The following is a 20,961-nucleotide window of genomic DNA, read 5'->3' as shown; positions in this document are numbered from 1 at the left end:
ATTTAAGTTAAGCAATCCAACTACTTTGGGTTACTTTGGATGATCAAATTATGGGCTAGTCTCGTATTCCTATTTATTAATAAAATAAAAGGTAACCGTAACTAATATTTTACCAATTACTGTTTTTATTAATTTTTTTTCATTTTATTTTCTCATTTAAACTAATCGTCTCACTAAATTATTGTATTGTTTTGAACTTATTGTATCATCATTTTCTTTCATAGTTTTAATTAATATAAATACAAAAGAATAAGAGTTTTTTTCTTTTTTTCAAAATTTTCATATTATCATCAAATAAATAAAATTTTAAAAGTTACTATTCAAAAAGATGAAAAATTTCAGCACTATACTGATTAAAAAAAAGTGAAAACAAATAAGAATTCTTATAAAACTAAAATTATTATTAAAAATGAGAGTGAAAATATGTTAATAGAAGGAAGTTCTTCACAAGGATCGACAAAGAAAGAATTATAACTTTAAGGTCTTATAAAATAATATCAATAGTTATTAATTATTGATAATTTATATATTTATGTTTATAAAATTAATTTTGTTTGCTTCCGTGACATTTTTTATTTTATAAAATAAAAATTATTATTTGATAAAAGGGCATAAATATGATTTTTAATGAAAAATTTCCTAATGTTAAATAAAACTTATTTTAGTTTTTTTATATTCAAAAACAAAAAAGTTAATCCTATTATTTAAAATATTTTTATTCTATAACACCCTATCCCAATTTTCCCTACAACAAATGCCTAGAAAATGACCAATAAAATATTTTTGCTTCCGTGACATTTTGATTTTATAATATTTTATTTAAAATATTTTTATTCTATAACACCCTATCCCAATTTTCCCTACAACAACAAATGCCTAGAAATGACCAATAAAATATTTTGCTTCCGTGACATTTTGATTTTACAATATTTTATTTAAAATATTTTTATTCAATAACACCCTATCCCAATTTTCCCTACAACAACAAATGCCTAGAAAATGACCAATAAAATATTTTTGCTTCCGTGACATTTTGATTTTACAATATTTTATTTAAAATATTTTTATTCTATAACACCTATCCCAATTTTCCCTACAACAAATGCCTAGAAAACGACCAATAAAAGTTATTTAAACCATAATTATTGCAAGCAAAATCCTTGAATTCAGTGTGGAAAGAGGTACCGAGTATGCAAGCACAGTTTCTGAGCTTTGTTGCTCATGACATGGACATTCACCCTTATGAAATATTTGTCATTATTTTTATTCTTATTATTATTGTTCTTTACCCTAGCTCAGCCTGACAGTCAATAAGAATTTCCATCAAGAAATCAACATCTGTTTAAGCCTAGTTAAACCAGCAGAGCTAACAGCTAAGCTTGTGAAGAACATCTCGGGTGAATCACACTAAGAAGGCTTGGCATATTAGAGCAAAGAGTCATATGTGATGAGCAAAATCAGCCCAAACAACTTAAACTTAGCGTATTAGTCTCCTTTCATCTTTCGATTTAGAGGTTTCTTGCAATTGTAACTCTGGTCCACTTCTTCTGCATAGCAGGATTTCTAAAAGATGTTGGATCTCTAGCTCCTTCTAGAAACTAGGAAGATTAAACAGAAAAACAAAAAAAGAGAAGGAGAATGGAAGAATTAAGCAGGACAAAGGGGCAATGCAACACACTAGTGCCAAAAGTGACAGCAAGTAATATAATTTTAACGGGGTCCTTCAGCAAAGGAACACCACCAGAGTCATCCAAACACTTAAGATAACTTGATAAAACCATACATATATCATATGACAGGTAAAAGAAATGGTCCGGCAAGCCTAATCGATCAGACCCACAACAAGAACTAAAAAACATACTCTAATCTTCGAATTCCTGGTATTGCTGGAGAAGTTGGGTGCACTCAGACATTGGGTGATCCTTCAAGAAGCCCATTGAATTGGCGTAGCGGTTGTCTGACACAATCCCATTGTAACGGGTGAGGATCACAGCAGCACGGTCACGTCCTGGGTCAACTGATGCACAATCACTCTGGGGGCTGCTAACAAGCACAGCATCACAAAGCTGATCCTCATGGTCTTCTGTGACCATGATCTTGTAAGTTCCTGTTGAGTCTGTTATCCCCTCAATGCTGTATAGTAGTTGCATAGAGTTCCTGTCCTTGCATTCCACTCTGACCTTGGCACCTATTGAGTACAGATACAAAAATATCAATGCTTATTGCATATTCACGCACAAACTTTAGATCAGTCGATCAGTCTGGGATAAGAATCCTATGAATCCAACCATCTAGACCACCTCCTGGACCAACTATATTGTTGTGCTCTAACTTAACCTTGCATAGATAAAGAGTTAAAATGAATTATAAAATAGTAATTGATCAAACTTGGCATCATAAGGACTTCTTAAATAGGATCAGCTCTTTGGTGCCCTCTCCACCAAGGTGGATCATGCATTTACATCTATGGTATTTGGGACATTTCTCTCTATAGTCGAAATGTAACCATATGTCCACATGTCTACCACTCACTTGGTAGATTACCATAGTTTATCTTCAAAATGTTAAGACCCATACAAGTCATCAATATGCATCCCATGTCATTGGCATATAAAACAATTCTCCACATGACACCTTTATCCACCTGTTTAGGCATTCATCAACTAGTCAAAGTTCCGTATTGTAAAAATACAGAAGAATTAATTTATTATGAGAGTTAGGGTATAATGCAACACTAGCTTACTCCCCATGATTCTTCTCTACACACAAACAAGACTAGTATTGCATATAAATTCAATTCACAAAACACTAACTGATAGACACGAGTGCAAATGTAAAACATTTTATGTCTGTGTACTAATGTACACCATGCATATGAATGATCTATAGCAGATATCTCCTGGTGACTAATCTACCTCCTACATTGGCACCTTTTCCGACTCAATTGCCAACCTTTCCCCCCACTTTTGATTGCAGATCTAATTGTGCATAACTATGGGCTCCAATTGCCCATAAGTAGATTACCACCCATATAAGTCATCAATATGCATCCCATGTCATTGGCATATAAAACAATTCTCCACATGACACCTTTATCCACCTGTTTAGACACTCATCAACCAGTCAAAGTTCAGTATTGGAAAAATACAGAAGAATTAGTTTATTATGAGATTTAGGATATAATGGAACACTAGCTTACTTTCCATGATTCTTCTCTACACACAAACAACACTAGTAATGCATATAAATCCAATTCACAAAACACTAACTGACAGACACGAGTACTTCTAAATGTAACCAACATCTTACGTCTGTGTTGAAACAATACACTAAGGCCACTAACGTACACAATGCATATGAATGATCTATAGCATATATCTCCTGGTGACTAATCTACCTCCTAAATTAGCACCTTTTCCGACTCAATTGCCAACCTTTTTCCCCCTTTTTGGTTTCGGATCCAATTGTGCGTAACTATGGGCTCCAATTGCGCATTATGCCCCCATATGATATAATGGTCTCAAATTTCCTGTATTTATTAGGAAAGCAACATGCAAAACTCATATAAAACATAGCATATGCCCACATTTAGGCCCATGCTGCTCTCCACTCCCAACAAATGCACAAATCTGGATAATGACGGATCTCTAATACATTATTTGCGCGCAAGAGCCAATTGCACCTAGGGTTAAATCAATGCAAGACCAATGATTGATCACATCTTTCAGTAATTTTTTTTAAAAATAAAAATAAAAATCAGCCTGGTATCTGAAATATCAAGATTTTCTAGCACCAAACAGAAGCAAAAAATTAGAACTTCTTATCAACGGCTGTTCAGCAGATAGATCGAAGCCTAGATCCGTAGCAGAAAAATACATCAAATCCCAAACACATCACCCACGGCGCACATCAGATGCTACACCACAAAGTAGCACAAATCTCATATCTATTCTAGAATATCAGATCAATGTAAAAAATGACAGAGAAAACGAAAAAGGAAATTTTACAAAAACAAATTAAGAAAGATGGATGATTGGCACCGGCAATGTAGGTGGTGGCGGAGGTCTCGAAACCGGCACGGCAGGTGTCGCAATAGACCCGACCTTGTAGCACGAACGGCTGCGAAACAGGGCGGCCCGCGCTAACGAGCGCCGGGAGCACACAGAGCGCTACCAAGAGCATTAGTCTCCCCATGCTTCACAGTGAGATTGAAGAGAAGATTGTACACTCTGCTCTACCCTCCAGTCACTGAAGATAAGTGAAGGATGGAATAAAGCGGCTGGTTCTGAGCGTCGTGAGCGATCTAGCGGCACACTCGCTGACGGCGCGCCACGTAATGGTTTAGTGGTGTTGTGGTCATTTCACCTATAATGTGCAGGGTTGTTAACGTCTTTTGCTTTCGTGCTTTCCGTTGGGTGAGTATTGATTATCCTGGTTAATTACGTCCATGCCATTCTTTTTAAAGTGATTTTGGGGGGTTTTGTTCAAAATATCGCGTAAAAGAAGATTTGAATCATTTGATTAGCATATACAGGGTTGCATTGGATTCCAGCTGTCTGTGTCGGTGCTCTGTCCAGGCCCCACACAATTGTCTCCTAACTTTGCTGTTTCTGTTTCCCAAACGTGGCAAAAGATGAGCATTCTTGACAACTTCAAGCCCACGGCCCAGACTTGTGTTCTAGATACAATATCTGTGAATGGGCCTGAAACACCTTGGGTCTCTTCATTTTCGAACAACAATCCCAAAAAACGGCCCATGGACCGTCCATTTTTCCAGTTTCCGGTGTAGAAGAAGAATTGAGCCCATACGCATTATTCCACTCATGTTGCACGTTCCAACATAAATCAAAGATATAGAAAAAATTGTTTAAATAAATTAAAAAGAAGAAAAAAGAAAAAAAGAAAACCAATTGAATCTTCAAAATATTACATCAGCCACACCTTCCTACCCGAGGTTACCATCACGTAAACACAGCTTTTGAGAACTTTTGCTTTTAATTTTCAAACTAGCTTGGCAGTCTTGTTTGGATGCTAAATGTTCAAATAAGAAATTATAGATGGATTTGAATTTCCATGCATTCATAAATAGCCACTGCATCCCAATCATTAAATTTCTCAACCACTGTTTATGATTTGTCATATTTCCGTGGTCAACAGCCGCTACACCGCAAATCTTGATTGTGAATTCAAAGATTTTTAATGGAATTGAAAAGGATGCTCTTTCTCCTTCTAGTGGGTCAAGCTATCAGTCTGCAATTCCAACAAGCCCACCCACCACTGCCCCGCATGTTACGGAGCTCGGTGATTCAGGGAACTTCATAGATCATGGGGCCGCTCGATCAACAACATTGGAGGTTTTGAATCAAAATGATCATATTTTCTTCTATTCTGATTGCCTAGTGATCCAAAAAGTATGTTTAGGAACAGCCTATTTGCATGGCAATGAACCCCTTCATTCTATGGTTAGGGGTTTGTTTTATCAAACGTTACATTCTTATTTCTTCACCAAACCTTTGTAGAGAAATTGAGTGCTCTACTGGTTCTATATGTTTTCCTCTTGTAGATCTCATCCTCGTTGCCAATGTCCTCTTCTACACAGTAGGGTAGAAAATGTATCATCTTTATCATTATCCTTGTTCGTAAAAATAGTCATATTATATATAACCTTTGATGTTATGGATTAAAACAAGAATTCATCTATGATACTAGCTATTACTACTAAACATTCTTCCACGTTACTTATTTTACAACCGCAAGTCTAGCTCGTCCAATCTATCAGATGTCCAGGAGACTTTGGCACGCATAAGAAAAAGGCCAAGAGGAAGGAATTCCATGGATCCTTTTAACCATAAGATGCTTCAAGGCAAAAAAGTTAAGAACAATAAATAGGAAAAAGATACCAAAGCAGAATTGTCAGAAGGGAAGAACTAGAACCAGTTTACCAATGCTTTGCTGCCTGCTAAAAATTGTCATCCAACCAGAAAGAATTATGCAATCAAAATGTTTCAATTCTTTGAGTTTTGTGTTTTGTGTTTTGAATATGATTTAACCAAGTTTTTTTGTAGACTTCAAAAGAGTTCAGATTTTGAGCTCACGTTGTAACTACGGAATTTTCCCCACTTGATGAGTTATAAGCCCAAGAACATTGTAGTTGAGCAAAACCAATGTCGCATATTGGTGGCTTGATTGGCTATTAATATCAAAAGCAAAAAAAATTGGAGTTGTCCACTGATATATGTGGTAATGGAACACTCTTCTTGGTCCATTGTGCCAGTTAGTTGAGTGGGACGTTCACTGGTTTTCCCCACTGCCGCTGCAACCTCATCTTCGTTGACTTGTAATGTCTCTGAGGAAGCAGTAGTGGTGGCTTTCCTAAAGAAGTTGGTAAACACAACCATCATCATAAATGAATATTTTTTCTCCCACTTCCACTTCCACTTCCACGATATAATAAACAAGCCTGTTCATTCGATTCTTCTGGGCACATACAAAAGCAGGCATCTCATTCTCTCCCACCCACCCACTCACGTGGATTCCCCTTTTCATTTCATAATCTATTGTCTTTTTAGTTTTTCGATAATGGTGATATCCATTTCCAATTTGTACAGATTAATTTATCTGTATTGAATAGGAAGGTGAGAGACGCCTACAAGTCCTTAGGTCTATATGGATGGTAGTAGTGCTTGTAAATTTATTTACAGAAAGGAAACATTATATTATAGGAACCAAAAAAGGAAAAAGGAGCAGCACAAGAGTTAGCGGAAAGATACAAGGAAGGTACCATTGCTAGCTTGCCAAAACTCTCACAGAATAAGCTTTACCCCTTCCATGAAGACTTCACTGTTAGCAAAATTCCATAAAGTCTGAGCTGGTATGGACATGCAAGAAAGGCCAGCTCAGTACATTAAACTATAGTGCCAAGCTTATAATGGGAGACGGCAGCAGGAGAGAGCAAAGAATTTTCATTTTTCAACTAATTCAAACATGTATACATGCCCTTAGGCTAATATGAGGAAGAGCTTATCTAATATTCAGTCTCTGTTTTACAGAATCGAGTAAAATATTATGCCCCTTATTTTTCCTATTGATTGTGTCATCATCCTATTGCTTGATTTTATGTATACTCAAATAAAAGGATCCTAACCGAAAATATCATATTTCAAATGGTAGACTTAATCCAACTCCATCTCTAGGCTCCGCCTGCCAACTAATTTTATAATTGGTCTTCCCCATCACGATCATGTTGAAAAGGAACGTGACCTAACTCTCATAAACTTAAAAAGCAGAATATTGACTGCAGAAGTTGAATACTATTTTGTCTGGAGTTGATACATTACATCACCCCCCTAGCTCAAATAAATTAAGACTTGCAAATTCAACTCTTCAACCAATGCAGATCATCAACTCCTAATTATGGGTCACAGTTTCCAGATTGTTGACACCGAGCGGGTAGTCAATATATATGCATGCGATCCCAAAGCAGGCCAGTACATCCAATAGTGAAAACCCAAAAGAAAGATCATATGACGGGCGCCTCAACAACTAAACTACTGAGCATTCTATGCGCAGCCTTTTCTTGTATACTGTCTCTTTCTTATGGGAGAGTAAATCCCAATTTTCAAGTTAAAGCGGTAAATCTTGGAGGTTGGCTGGTTACAGAAGGTTGGATTAAGCCATCTCTCTTTGATGGCATTCCCAACAAAGATTTCCTGGTTTGTGCTACATGACTTTACTGCATGCCCTCCTATTCATAGTCCATTTCTCAGTTATATTGCATCTCCTCTAATATGCAGGATGGAACTGAACTCCAGTTCAAGTCAGTAACAATTGGGAAGTATCTCTGCGCAGAGACGGGAGGTGGAACAATCATAGTTGTGAATCGAACAGCGGCCTCGGGCTGGGAAACATTTAGAGTAAATTAGCTTCTTGTATATGATTTGAATCTATTATTTGCTAACTTGATTGGAGTTGATTGAGGCATTCTGTTCCTTGCTTGGGATAGTTGTGGAGGATCAATGAAACCGCTTTCCATTTTAGAGTCTTCAACAAACAGTTCATGGGACTAGACACTGCCGGCAATGGGATCGATATAGTAGCAGTTTCAAACACCCCTGGTGGATCCGAAACATTCCAGATCGTGAAGAACCCAGATGATTCGAAGCGGGTGCGAATCAAAGCACCTAATGGGTTCTTCTTACAGGTGATTGGCTTTCTTATTTTGGTCATGGATATTTGTCCTTGGAATATGCACACAAGATAACAAAATATAGGCCTTGGTTTACACGCCCTCCAGCTTCATATGCGTTGTTAGTTTTCAACTAGTTCTTTATATGCCGACACAAAAACAGCCAAAGAAGACTATTATTTGGGAGTAAGAAAAATGAACGAACTTGACGTTTTCTGGATTTTACTTTCAATCATTTGATTCATTTCGGTCAAAGCCCCAATGACATGAAATACTGAAAAGTGAAAACTAGCTACTGCCTGACTTCATCCAAAATTTTTCTTTGAATTAATAAGAAAGTATTTCAACATCAAGCCCTAAATTCTAGTTTGTTCAAGAGATTCAGAATTTATTTCCTTGAGTTCGTGGTGCTATCCAAACTCCAATTGCCCACAGTTAGAGCAGCAGTTTTCTTTCAATCTTGGCGTTGAGACATTTCAGATTTTAGACGAAGTGAAATTGACATACAGGCGAAGACAGAGGAGCTGGTGACAGCTGATTATGCAGGAGACGGTGGATGGGGTGATGATGATCCCACGGTGTTTGTGATGACCGTCAATGTAGCCTTGGAAGGCGAGTTTCAAGTCACTAACGGCTATGGCCCAGACAAAGCTCCTCAAGTCATGAAGGTAAGAGACATGCATGTTATAAGACCAGGTTCATTTACGACCTTTTTTTTTCTATCAAATTGTAGGGTTTAATTGTTTCTTACACTGCTTGAAATCTTGCCATGTTTTTGAAGCCAAATGCCTTTTTATCCATTGACTTCTTTTTTAATAAAAAGACTCCAATGGGTAGTCCACTATCATCAGGATGTGGAAAGTTTTTCACCTCAATTCTCCCAGTCAACAATTGCGAATCCACCAACACCTTTCATCCTTGGATATGCAAATCCACGGACTCATCAATTCTACCATTAATTTTTAGACTTGTGGTTGTTATTCCAACGTACATAACAGGAGCACTGGAGCACATTCATTGTGGAAGATGACTTCAAGTTCATATCAGAAAATGGATTGAATGCAGTGAGGATTCCTGTTGGATGGTGGATAGCAAGTGATCCAACACCTCCATCTCCTTTTGTTGGAGGGTCTTTGTACGCCCTTGACAATGCCTTCACTTGGGCTCGGTATGTATATTTATTATTTAATTTCATCCAACGCCACTATCTAGGGCCTGGGACCAGGGCTGATAGTCATATCCAATCTTGGAATTTGCGCTGGGACTTTTGACTAGTTGGCCTAAACTTACCCCCCAGAAACTCTTGCCACAACCCAACCCAACGAAGGGTCATAGAGGTCCTAATTTCTCCTCTCAGGCACAAACTTTAGCATGCACTTGAAGTTGTCTTATTTTATTAAATTTGTCCCCACTATTGCTCTGGCAAGATTGGCTAGTTTTAAATCTCAGCAGGGATTGTTACAGGAAAGCCATTGGTAACAGCAGATGTATGGTATTCTCATGTCATCATGTGCAACCTAGGCTAATGTGACCTAATATATTGGCTGAATTAAATGTGCCAATGGAACCAGCTGAACCCCAAGCTTTGCGTTGAAGCCAATTAAGTGTTTCCAAATAGGGGAGTTCAAGCGCCATGGCTTAACAAGTCAAGATGCAACAGACACGAGAACTAGGCATTATGTAGCTGTGGTAATATATTCCCATGGGATAACAAAAAGGAAAGAGTTGCAAATATGAAGTATGTATGATAAAAAGAATCTGGTAACTTTTAGAATCTACTGCCATCATAAATTTGGATTACTATAGATATAAATGTACCACTTACCCACACACACTAAAAAAGGGAAGAATTACTTTAATTAGCATGCTAAATTCAGCTGGGAGAACCAGTTGGAGTTCAAAGAGTAAAATGAACCAAACTTGAATATACTAGAATTAGGCTGTAGGACTGGTTGTTTCAATTCATGCTTAGAAAACTGACTTTTCTTCATCTGGTTGTGTTGCTCTGTTTCCGTTTCCAGGAAATATAAGGTGAATGTTATAATTGATCTACATGCAGCACCGGGTTCTCAGAACGGTTGGGAACATAGTGCTTCCAGAGACGGGTCTCAGGAATGGGGGAAGACTGACCAGAACATACAAAAGACCGTGGCCGTTATAGAATTCTTAACTGCCAGGTACATAACACAAACAGTAAGCTTTCTATAACTGGGTAATGGAATAGGTCAGGATTGAACCTTGTTTTCAACTGCTATTATGTTCAAAATAGGTACGCCAACAACCCCAGCCTTTATGCAGTTGAGCTGATAAATGAGCCTCTATCACCGGGAGCAACTCTAGAAATGGTTACCAAGTACTACAGGGCCGGTTATGAAGCTGTGCGGAAGCATTCTTTGACAGCTTATGTGGTCATGTCAAACCGATTAGGACCAGCTGATTCGAGGGAGCTCTTTCCTCTCACCAGTGGCTTAAGTAGAGCAGTCATTGACGTCCATTACTACAACCTCTTCGAAGATAAGTTTGACCACATGACTGTCCAACAGAATATTGATTTCGTCAACACCAACAGATCAGCACAGTTGGGGCGTGTAACCACTTCCAATGGGCCTCTCACTTTTGTTGGTAAAGTACTCATGCCTGAAAATATTGACTTTGTAGTTTTGTTTATCAGTGGATTCGATTAATGAACTAGATTGATGTTTAATGCAGGGGAATGGGTGGTAGAATGGAAAGTTGAGGGAGCTACAAAGAAGGACTACCAGAGATTCGCAGAGGCACAATTGAAGGTGTTTGGGCGGGCAACTTTTGGGTGGGCTTACTGGACTCTGAAGAACGTGAACAACCATTGGAGCCTAGAGTGGATGATCAACAATGGTTACATCAAGCTTTAGACTTCAACACCATTATCAATTTACATTTGCAGTTTTTGTGTTATAACTTATTACCATTGGAAAGAAGAAAAGGGCATCTCTGCAACATGCTCAAGGACAATTAATGGAGTATGGACTACTAAACACTGTGACAGACTCATGAATATAAAATAATGGTCTCCATTAATTTTCAAATACCCATAAGATAAGCAGGTCGGAATCCATCTCAACATTCACAGCTTGATTGGTTCAACATGGGCTTGCCCATGCACACTAATAGAGACCTGGTTAATCCACTTGGTTGGTCATGAACATCCAACGGATCAAAGATCTATAGTAAACTGTAATCTGCATTTTCAAAAACGAAAGCAAAATACACCCAAAAGCTGGAAGCCTGGAAGCAGGCATTTAATTGGTCCGACTGTTTACCTTTAGAGAAGGCATTGCCTCGTTTAAAAACTCCAAACTGCTTGTGAGAGTCCCAATCGGCGCAATATTTGAGTATTGGAATTCAGTCATGGAACTAATAACTAATAAGAGAGACCGCAAATAATGTGTCCGTTGTGTGAATTGGGCACTAACCCTTTACTACCACAAATGAAACCCAGAAAAATAAAATTCAGAGTGGAGTCCATGGCAAAAGGGGCGGCAACCTTTATGCTAGCATCACAAAGTTGTGGTGAATGCCCCTCTTTGGTGGGAGCATCAATTACCACAAATGGGATGAGATTTTATATTGAACTATAATGAAAACACCAAAAGTAAAAACAAAAAATCATCCCAGCACAACCGAATCATGTGTTTCATGAACTAGCCTAATGATCATCATGGTTAAGGAAGATATTTTTTGGTAATGCTGGTGGGTGCCCCTACCATTCAGTACTAGTCATCGAGGAAGCGACTTCACCATCCCCACACCCACTTTTGGATGTACTTAGGACCTAAGCAACTGCTTTGCCTAACCATTTCTTGCCAATTCAAGGGAAATAAATGGTCATGACATTAGCATACCTCATATTCAACTGGGCTATTCACATGCGTGGGTTCCAAGGTCTAGAATGGAAGACCATTAATTAAAATGGGACCCTTTAGAGGACCCTCATAGCTAACTTTAAAATAATTGCTAGATCCAGCTACCAATATTATTTGATGGAATGTGACACAGTCACACATACCGCTAGTAAAAGGGGAAAAGATGGAAATGATAGAGACCAAAGCTGGGAGCATTTTGCATTGTGAAAGTGGTGAAACCCAAAAGCAATATGTGGTAAATTTTGAAAATCCTCATCTGCAACTGAGCTGTTGAGTTAAACAATGTGCACTTTTGGTAACCAGCATCAGCATAAGCATAAGCATCTTCCACTCACAAGTCTTCTTACATTGTATTGTGCCATGGAGGTGAAAAAGTGTGATGTGCTTTCTTTTCTTAGCACCTTTAGGTGACAAGAGAGAAGAAAAGTGGGTTCCCTTTTAAGGAGGAACCATGTCAAATCTTTACTAATGATGTCCAATATGTTACAAAGACTTGGAAAGCCAATTTTATAATAGACAAATATTTAAGGGGAAAGTGTAGCCTGACTTCCTTGAAAAAAAGAAATGTCGACATTTGAAATTTGTCAAAGGTGATCTAATGGGAAAATTATGAAAATCTATAAAGTCTCACAAATATTCCCTATGTTCTCCTAATTGATTCATTATATATCCTACCTTCTTCCCTAAGTGACCATGAGTTAACACATCTAGAATCAAATTTGTTGGAAATGACTCATTTCCCATTGCTGAAAAGCAGCAAAGAATTATAACTTTCATTTACCTCGACTTCGTACTAAAAAAAAAAAAAAAAATTACAACAATTGATGATAAAAACAGATATTCCTTACTTACAATTTAATCATTTGAGCTAAGTATCTTCAATAAACTTTAAAGATCCAAATCTCTTTGGAAAGAAATGAAAGCATCCAGAAACTAATATGGTGAAAGTTATTTTTTTCCTCCTGCTAAGATACGTGATCTGTCTAACAGATGATTTTCATTAGTACCAGACATGACACACAACAAAAAATAATCAAACTTTCCCTTGATATGATCTGGATGATGTGCTTACACATCAACTATTACTTTGTTAAAAACATTTACCCATAACAAAGATATAACTCCTGCTTTGGAATCTCTTAGTATAGTACTTGGGCAGATTTTCATCTTTCCACTCTGTTTCTTGTAAGCTGTAACCATCATGGGCACTTTTAATTTTTCCTTTTCTGTGTCACCCGATATGGAAGCTAGTACTGGTAGCCTCAGTAACATCTTTCCAGTTGAAATGACACCCTGCTTGTTGTAATGGAATAATATTTTCTTGGAAATCAGAAACAAAAAAGGACATCCAAGTGGGGACTCAGTGAGGAATTCCCTAGTGCTAGTCTTATGAAGTAACTTATTACTTCATCTGGTGTTTGGGTACCCAAATACCCCCCAAGTCTCCTGTCTCCATACTCAACCAGTATAGCTTGTTCGTATTTTTGTACTTGATCTTAATATAATGGTGTGAATCAAAACATTACCATAAATAATATGATTAATGGCACTATGAGTTACCAAAGCCTTGTGGGGTTTCTCTTGAATTTTGTTGGGTCTCTGAAATTTCATTGCTAGGATTAAGAAAATGGATACTATTCTGATTAAAAATATATAAAAATCTCAAAAGAGGGAAGTAGAAAACCTAAAGTGGTTGAGCAAGGGACCGGATGTGTAGATTTGCCTTGAATGTTAGCCACTTGAAACTGCCAGTCTGGGAGTCAGAAGGATGTGGCTGGGTCCAACTCAAGGCTGCATTATTAGCTTCTATTTCTTTTCTGGGATTTGGTTTCTTTCCATTTCGGTATTGCCATCTTTGGCTGCCCAAAATCCTATTCCCCCATTTAGTGGATGAGGATCTTTCTATACACCATCCTACAAAATTTGAGTCCTAGATATGCCCCAAAGGTCTTCTTGTCATCTCTGTCGGTTGCTCACCATTATACTCTTCTTATGGCACCTCTTTAAAATGAAGTTCACACCTCATAATGAGGAGGGTGCCCCTTCATCTATGTCTTAAGATTTTAAAAACATGACAGATATCAAAGTCCCATTAATACTAATAAATGGGTTGCATCAATTGAGTTAGTGACACCATATTTCTTGGTTGTTTGATTGATGGAAAGCCGTAATTTGAGGAACTAAATATAATAATCATGCATTTTAAGGTTGTAATACGAAGCACAAAATATAAGAAAAAGCACACAATTTAAATTCCTAACTTCGAGCCCCGAATTCAAAATTTTAAATACAAAATAGTGCCTATATTTTAATTTTTAAGGCTGTAAGTCCATTTAGATCCGGTGGCCAGACCAGGGTTGGACCCCACAAATAATTGAGGCACAGTGGTGACAGGCGCTGAAACTGACACTTCACACGGACAGATCCGCTTACTGGTCCAGTCGGTCGTACCAAGTTTTACATTCCCACCTCTGTAAGAGTAAGACTGTAACTGCCACTTGTTTTAGTTTTCAGCTTTTCACACACGCATGAAACATATCACACACCTCCAAACTGGTGCCAACATCATAATAAAGCGTAAAAATCCATATCACGGACTAGAATATTTTTGTTATAAAAAATTAAATAAACTTTTTCCAAGACCTTTGATAATTAGCCCAAATATATATATATATATATATATATATATATATATATATATATATATATATATATATATATATTTATGTTTTTATTTGAAAAATAATCTATTCTTTACATAAATATCATCAACTATTTTAAGTATTTATAATTTGTTTTAAATGAAAATATTATTTTAAAATAAAAATAAAAATAATAAGAACATTTTTTATCAAAATAAACCAAAAAAGAATGCAAAATTAAATTTCCAAAATTCTATGAACAATAATGAAAATATTGCAAGGTAATGGAATATTGGAGGCCAATTTTTATCATAATCCATAAAAATATTTTAAAAAATTAAGAAATGATAAAATAAGTAATAATATACATATTAAAATTATTTTATTTTAAAAAAAATATATGTATGATAAAATTTAAGATATTTGGTAATAATAAAATATGTATTGATAAGAAATATAAATTTTGATAATGTATTCTAATACTAATGTAGGTTAAATATTTGTTTTCATTAAATATTAATAATTTTTATAAATTACATTTTAATGATTTCATCTAATACTAAAATAGGGACAAATGTGGTTCCATAATACTTAAGGATGAAAGAATACTATCTCGATGAAAAGAATATTAGCATCATAATTTAGAGTATTTATAATATTGATAGTAATTATCAACATGTCATGCATAGGTTTTATTTTTACTTTGTTCACTATAAAAAAACTCCAAGTTCACCCATGTGTTTGTTTAAAATTCTTATTGCATCTAATTTACAATGTCATACGACATTTGTATAAGAGAATAATATACCATAACCATCAAAACTTAAACTTTAGTTTATCTCGTGATGTGAACAAAGTTGTTAATAACTTATGATATAAGGAGTATAAATGTTAGATTTGTTTGATGAGTGACTAAGATCCTATTTTCATGGTTTTAAAACCGTAAAAAATGACTCATCGTCAAATGTTGTCATCTTTAATTGTCTCATTTATTTATATGATGTTTTAATCGCTCTTATGTCTAGACTAGCTCCTTTAAAACCATATTTTTCCATATTGCGTGTTGTGTGTAAAATTGACATCACTGATGAATGAGATCAATGAATATTGACTTTGGTCATATTATGCAACATCTTCTCTATCATTGTCATTTTTATCACCATCTTCATCATCTCCTTTTTTTGTAAAGATGGAATAATTAAAACCAAACATACAATTATTATTACTGTAGTTAGCATTAATAAAATCAACACAAAGAGGTTGTGATGATCGTGTCATTGTTTGCTTAAATGAATATGGTTCACCCCCACATCTATCATTCTGAACTTTAAACAAAATTCTTTTAACATCAACATTAAGCTCGTATGATAATTTGCAGATTAATTTTTCATCATCATCATCTAATTGCAAGGGTTTAACCCATTGAAACAAATAATCCTCCCATGTTTCTTCATCCTCAGTTGAAATATTAAGAGATTTAAGAAATATGTATCTACAACTTTATCATTCTCAAACTTCATATCTCACAACTTTAGTTGCATGTTGTGACAATAAAAAACTAATTATAGAAACCTTAGGCAAGCGAGTCAATTCTTTTGTTTCATGTTGATTGAAATAAATATGTTCTAATTCATCTTATAAGTCGAAAATGATGTAGTTTATTATAAAATCTTAATGATTATCTTCCTCAGTTTAGAAGTTTTATTCGCTTACATAAATCTAATGAATTGCAGACAAATAAATGACATGAGCACATACATAATTAAAATGTTTTGGTTTTAACATTATACTTTTCTAGTCATGATAAATATTGAACGAGAGCTATTTTTGTCTTGGAAACGATTATAATTTAATCCCTAAATCCTTTCTTTACATTTCAAAAGAGTATAAGTTAATGTATTTAACATGACAATATTGAATATTTAGTAAATTTATAAATATAATGACAAAAAAAAACTTATAATTTGTATCAGTTTGTAATATCACACCATCAATATTACCGTATTTTTTAAATTAATCAAGCATTTTAGCAATAAGGTTAATTAGACAATGATGACATGTATAACATCAATTAGATCGGGATAGTGCTAACTCTCTATTTGTATTTAACCTTGGATTAAGTTATATAATAAGCTACAAAATGAAATATAATTAGAAAAGAGTTAATACTATGCAAAACTTACAAAATATTAAGATTTATTATGTTTGGTAACTTGACAATAAATATAATTACTTACTACATAAGGTGGATTGTGAGTGTTTTATTTCATTGTTTATTGACGATATTTTGAATCCAATCCAATTTATACCATTTACATATTTGACGTCGTCTTTCATTACATAAACTAACTTGTAAATAATGATATTATGGGATCAATGCTTGAGTGCACTCATTGAATAATCGAGTATAGTAGCTCAAAATTGCCCCAACAATGACTACTATATCCTAAAAATGACGATCAAACATTTTTTGTTTAACTTTTATTATTATTATACAACTTAATTTATTCTATGTCCATCTATCATTTATAAATAATTTATTCAAATCAACCTTCTTTTTGAATAGAGGGTGATGTAGTTTATGACAACCTTTATTACCCTAAATTAGATGAGACTTTTCTCATCTATGCTACTAACCAATGATGGTGGTATAAAAGGTTAGCTATCTTTGATACAAGAAATATTTATTAACATAATTTAGATGAAAACAATTGTTGAAAAATCACTTAACTGTTATAAAGCATTTTCAATTGTTACATCTCATACAAATTAAAATTAAAATCTAAGCATTGAATAACGAGATGGTCATTGAAAAACATTTTCCATTGTTACATCGAGGATCAAATATAGCCATTGGATGGGAGTAATCACAAATAATAATAATAATAGCTTGTATTTGGCATGGACCGTCCCATTTGTGCCACTCTAAGACCTTTCCCATTTTTCGCGGACCATCGTAAAAAATGAGCAATGTCGTCTTTCCTTCCATCTTTTCATACCGAGGCACCCGCAAAACCCGATTTCCGTCGGATTTTTTCACAACTTTTGTCTAACTTTTCCTCCACACCAGTGGATCTGTATTGCTCGCTCGTCCCTTGGGTGGTAACAGCCACTACCCACCATCGAGTATTTATTGGAGCGACAAAACTATGTTCAAAATTCTAAATCAAATTATGTCACAATGAACCAATGACAGTTTACCTGCTTGTTTGTCGAATATATGTAACCTGGACAAAAATTTTCACATTACAAGATAGGAACTTAATTGGAATATCTGATGAGTAAAAGGTAGAATTGGAAAAAAAAATGCTAAATATGTTAAGTATTTTACACTGATAATAGCAATTAAAACAACTCTCTAAGAATGGTAATTGCTCTAGCGAATTGCCACGTCTAATTTGTATAAAAGGAATAAAATTTGAGGTTGCATGAATCCTTGGATAATGCCTAAAATTGATGATGAACCTATGATTAAATTAACGTTATTAAAACAAAACTGTTTTCTTTTGATTAGAGTTCGTGGGACAGTATGATTTCGAAATTTTAATTTTTTTTAAAAAATAGTTAATAATGTGAGAAATAAATATTTGGAAAATTAAGGGGCATGTGCTTGGTCATAAATCCATATGTGACATGGAGCATCGCTGGAGTGAATAATCACATTAATAATAAATTTTTAATTAAAAAAAAAGTAAGACTAGCATTTCATTTAAAATGGAAAAAAAAGCCTTAATTAAGAAAAAAAAAAAAAGGATGACGTGGGATTTTCACATTAAAACTTGTAATGAACGGTCCGGATTGGCTCCTTGGTTTCTGGCCCTGCGTTTATCTTCCCCTCTCCACTCCTTCTCCTTTACTTCTCTCCCACAGCGTTCTCTCTCTAGACTTTGAGGTGGTGAAGAGACGAGGAGTAAGAGGAGCAGCAGCAGAAGAGAAGATGTTGTTGGGAAAGAGGCCACGTCCTCCTATGAAGAGAACGACAAGCATGACTGAGTTCACTCTTGATCCGAACAGCGTTCAACAACCACCTTCTGATTCACAAAACCCCTTCAAGGATCGCCCCAAATCAGTTGGATTTGGAGGTGACCCGTATAGACAGCCCAGTGGCGTTGATGGATATGGATTCGATCATCGCTTCTTGTCCGCGGTCTCACCCAGGAATCCTAGGCGTTACTCCGCTGATTTCGTCGACAACTCTCACTTCTTGAGAGCATGCTGCCTCTGCAAGCGCCGCTTGGTCTCTGGCCGTGACATCTACATGTATCGGTACTCCATCACTCTCACAATCCTTTTTCTTTTTCAAAATTTATCTTTCCAGATAATTTTTTCTGGGGCTGAGTTTTCTTGGGCTGTAAGAAGATAATTTGAGCCTTTCCGAGGTTCATCTTATTGGGTTTGATTTTTTGTTTCATATCATCAAAAGTTCATCGTTCTGTAAAGCCATATTTTTTTTCCATTGAATTCTAAAAATTCAGTGTTTTCTTCAATAATGTTGACCGGCGGCTTCTAAATCTCCTTCCTCAAATACTCGGAACTGTAGACGGAGATTTTTGCCCTAAATTTTCGGAAGCTTAAAATTTATGTGAAAAATATATGATGGAAACGTTGAATTTTTGTTTTCTTCAGGGGTGATAGCGCTTTCTGCAGTCTAGAGTGCAGGCAACAGCAAATGAACCAAGACGAAAGAAAAGAGAAGTGCTCATTAGCTTCAAAGAAGGAAGCCACAGCATCCACCGCCGGATCCGAAGGCGAGACGGTAGCCGCCATTTGAAGGCACACCGGGGAAAAGGGATTTATATCTAAGCTATAGATATGGTGTGGGTTGCAGTTACCTCTGTATGCAAATTGGGCAAGTTTTGAAACCAGTATTATTTCATGTGGTCCAAGTCCAAACGTATATACCACTTCAACTCGCTGTACTTCTTCCTGGTTTCTTTCCTGTTAATCGCGATCTTGGTACTAATGGAAGAAATTAAATTCCCGATTTCACAAGTCCCATTTGATTTCAACTTTTGTCACGTGAATGGTGGAAAGAAAAAAAGATCAATTGATTCTCCTCCAAATTTGAGTGGGATGGGTTTTTCGTATCTATCAGATTCCCCATTGTTTTCTTGATACCTCCTGGCCTTTGATTAATTTGATCCATGCATGGGGTTGTATCATGTATACATGATGGTACTTTATTGGAGAAAATAATGACCACAAACATTAATCAAATATCAAGAGACCATGAAGAAGCAAATTGCATTTAATGACTCTTCAGGTCCGTGAAGTTTGCTGGATGTCGGATTGAGAATCAATGTAGCATAATGACAACATCGTAATAAACTGTGAAATGTGAAATCGTAGGTAAGTGAGGAAATGAGGGAAAAAGGAATCTGTGGCTTAGTCAGATTTGCATGGTGTGGGTCCGGCGTCGCACAATACAACAGCAACAGAAAGAGATTCATTTGGAGGCAAGTCTTTTTACTGATTCGGGTGGTGGGTGTGGGGCCATCCTAAATCAATACCATTGTCCCCACCCTTTTTGTCCTCCTGGTCCCATCTGATCATGGTTCCGCATGATTTTCCATTTTTCTTCCCTTTTTCACACCTTGCCACGTTCAGACCTCATTCACCGCCTCACTCCCTCAAAATTCACCAAATCTACTTTTCAGACTTGGAAATCTCAGTCGTTGTAATTTTTTTTTTTTTTTTCTCATTACAACTCATCCACATAATTAATTTCAAGTACGAAGATTGAAAAATAACATATGGAGGAGGACTTGCACGTGCAGTTTTTTTTTTTTTGTTTAAAAATAAAAATAAAAATGGGACCGTGGATCAGGTGGAATAAGAGAGACACCGTCAATTTTGCATAGTTTATTTGGAGGGAAGACCCCTTGAAGAACAATGGGCATCTTGATGCCCCTCGATTTCCCGACCTCCAGAAAAAGCCCTCGCGTTTACTTGCATTAATTTCAAGTCCTTGTCCCCAATCTGTACCATACTGATTTTATTTTTATAAAATGAAAGGGCGTCCTCTATGAGTTCTGACCTCAGAATCTTTTGAAATTCTTTAATACCCCTCCTATGGCATTATTTTTACATCTCAGTCCTGTAATCTTGTCATAAAATATTGGCCTTGGGGATTTGCATGCAGAGGGTAAACAATAAAGGTGGATAAAAATGAAAGTAGGATAAAGCTAAAGATGCACCAACATAGGGATAGGGGTAATGACACCAAAGCCCC

At 36.0% G+C, this 20,961-nt stretch overlaps 3 protein-coding genes across 3 annotated transcripts; 2 read left to right on the top strand and 1 right to left on the bottom strand.

The window, feature by feature from the left end:
• Positions 1–1,658: 1,658 nt before the first annotated feature.
• LOC117907725 (pollen-specific protein C13-like) lies at positions 1,659–4,263 on the bottom strand. The gene is made up of 2 exons (XM_034821368.1): positions 4,041–4,263; positions 1,659–2,188 (listed from the first exon to the last, which is right to left on the bottom strand). Exons 1-2 carry the CDS (start codon positions 4,192–4,194, stop codon positions 1,863–1,865), a joined length of 480 nt encoding a protein of 159 aa, XP_034677259.1. The 5' UTR covers positions 4,195–4,263; the 3' UTR covers positions 1,659–1,862.
• A 3,126-nt stretch (positions 4,264–7,389) lies between these two features.
• Positions 7,390–11,256, top strand: LOC117907845 (probable glucan 1,3-beta-glucosidase A). The gene is made up of 8 exons (XM_034821504.1): positions 7,390–7,712; positions 7,794–7,913; positions 8,003–8,200; positions 8,695–8,853; positions 9,184–9,353; positions 10,207–10,362; positions 10,455–10,807; positions 10,895–11,256. Exons 1-8 carry the CDS (start codon positions 7,467–7,469, stop codon positions 11,074–11,076), a joined length of 1,584 nt encoding a protein of 527 aa, XP_034677395.1. The 5' UTR covers positions 7,390–7,466; the 3' UTR covers positions 11,077–11,256.
• A 7,312-nt stretch (positions 11,257–18,568) lies between these two features.
• LOC117906143 (FCS-Like Zinc finger 5) lies at positions 18,569–19,727 on the top strand. Its single transcript, XM_034819098.1, has 2 exons — positions 18,569–18,995; positions 19,356–19,727. The coding sequence occupies exons 1-2, from the start codon at positions 18,667–18,669 to the stop codon at positions 19,498–19,500; spliced, it is 474 nt and encodes a 157-aa protein (XP_034674989.1). The 5' UTR covers positions 18,569–18,666; the 3' UTR covers positions 19,501–19,727.
• Positions 19,728–20,961: the final 1,234 nt, after the last annotated feature.

Source organism: Vitis riparia, chromosome 18, assembly GCF_004353265.1.
Source record: "Vitis riparia cultivar Riparia Gloire de Montpellier isolate 1030 chromosome 18, EGFV_Vit.rip_1.0, whole genome shotgun sequence".
NCBI classification, from domain to species: domain Eukaryota; kingdom Viridiplantae; phylum Streptophyta; class Magnoliopsida; order Vitales; family Vitaceae; genus Vitis; species Vitis riparia.
This window is presented reverse-complemented; position numbering and strand designations above follow the sequence as displayed.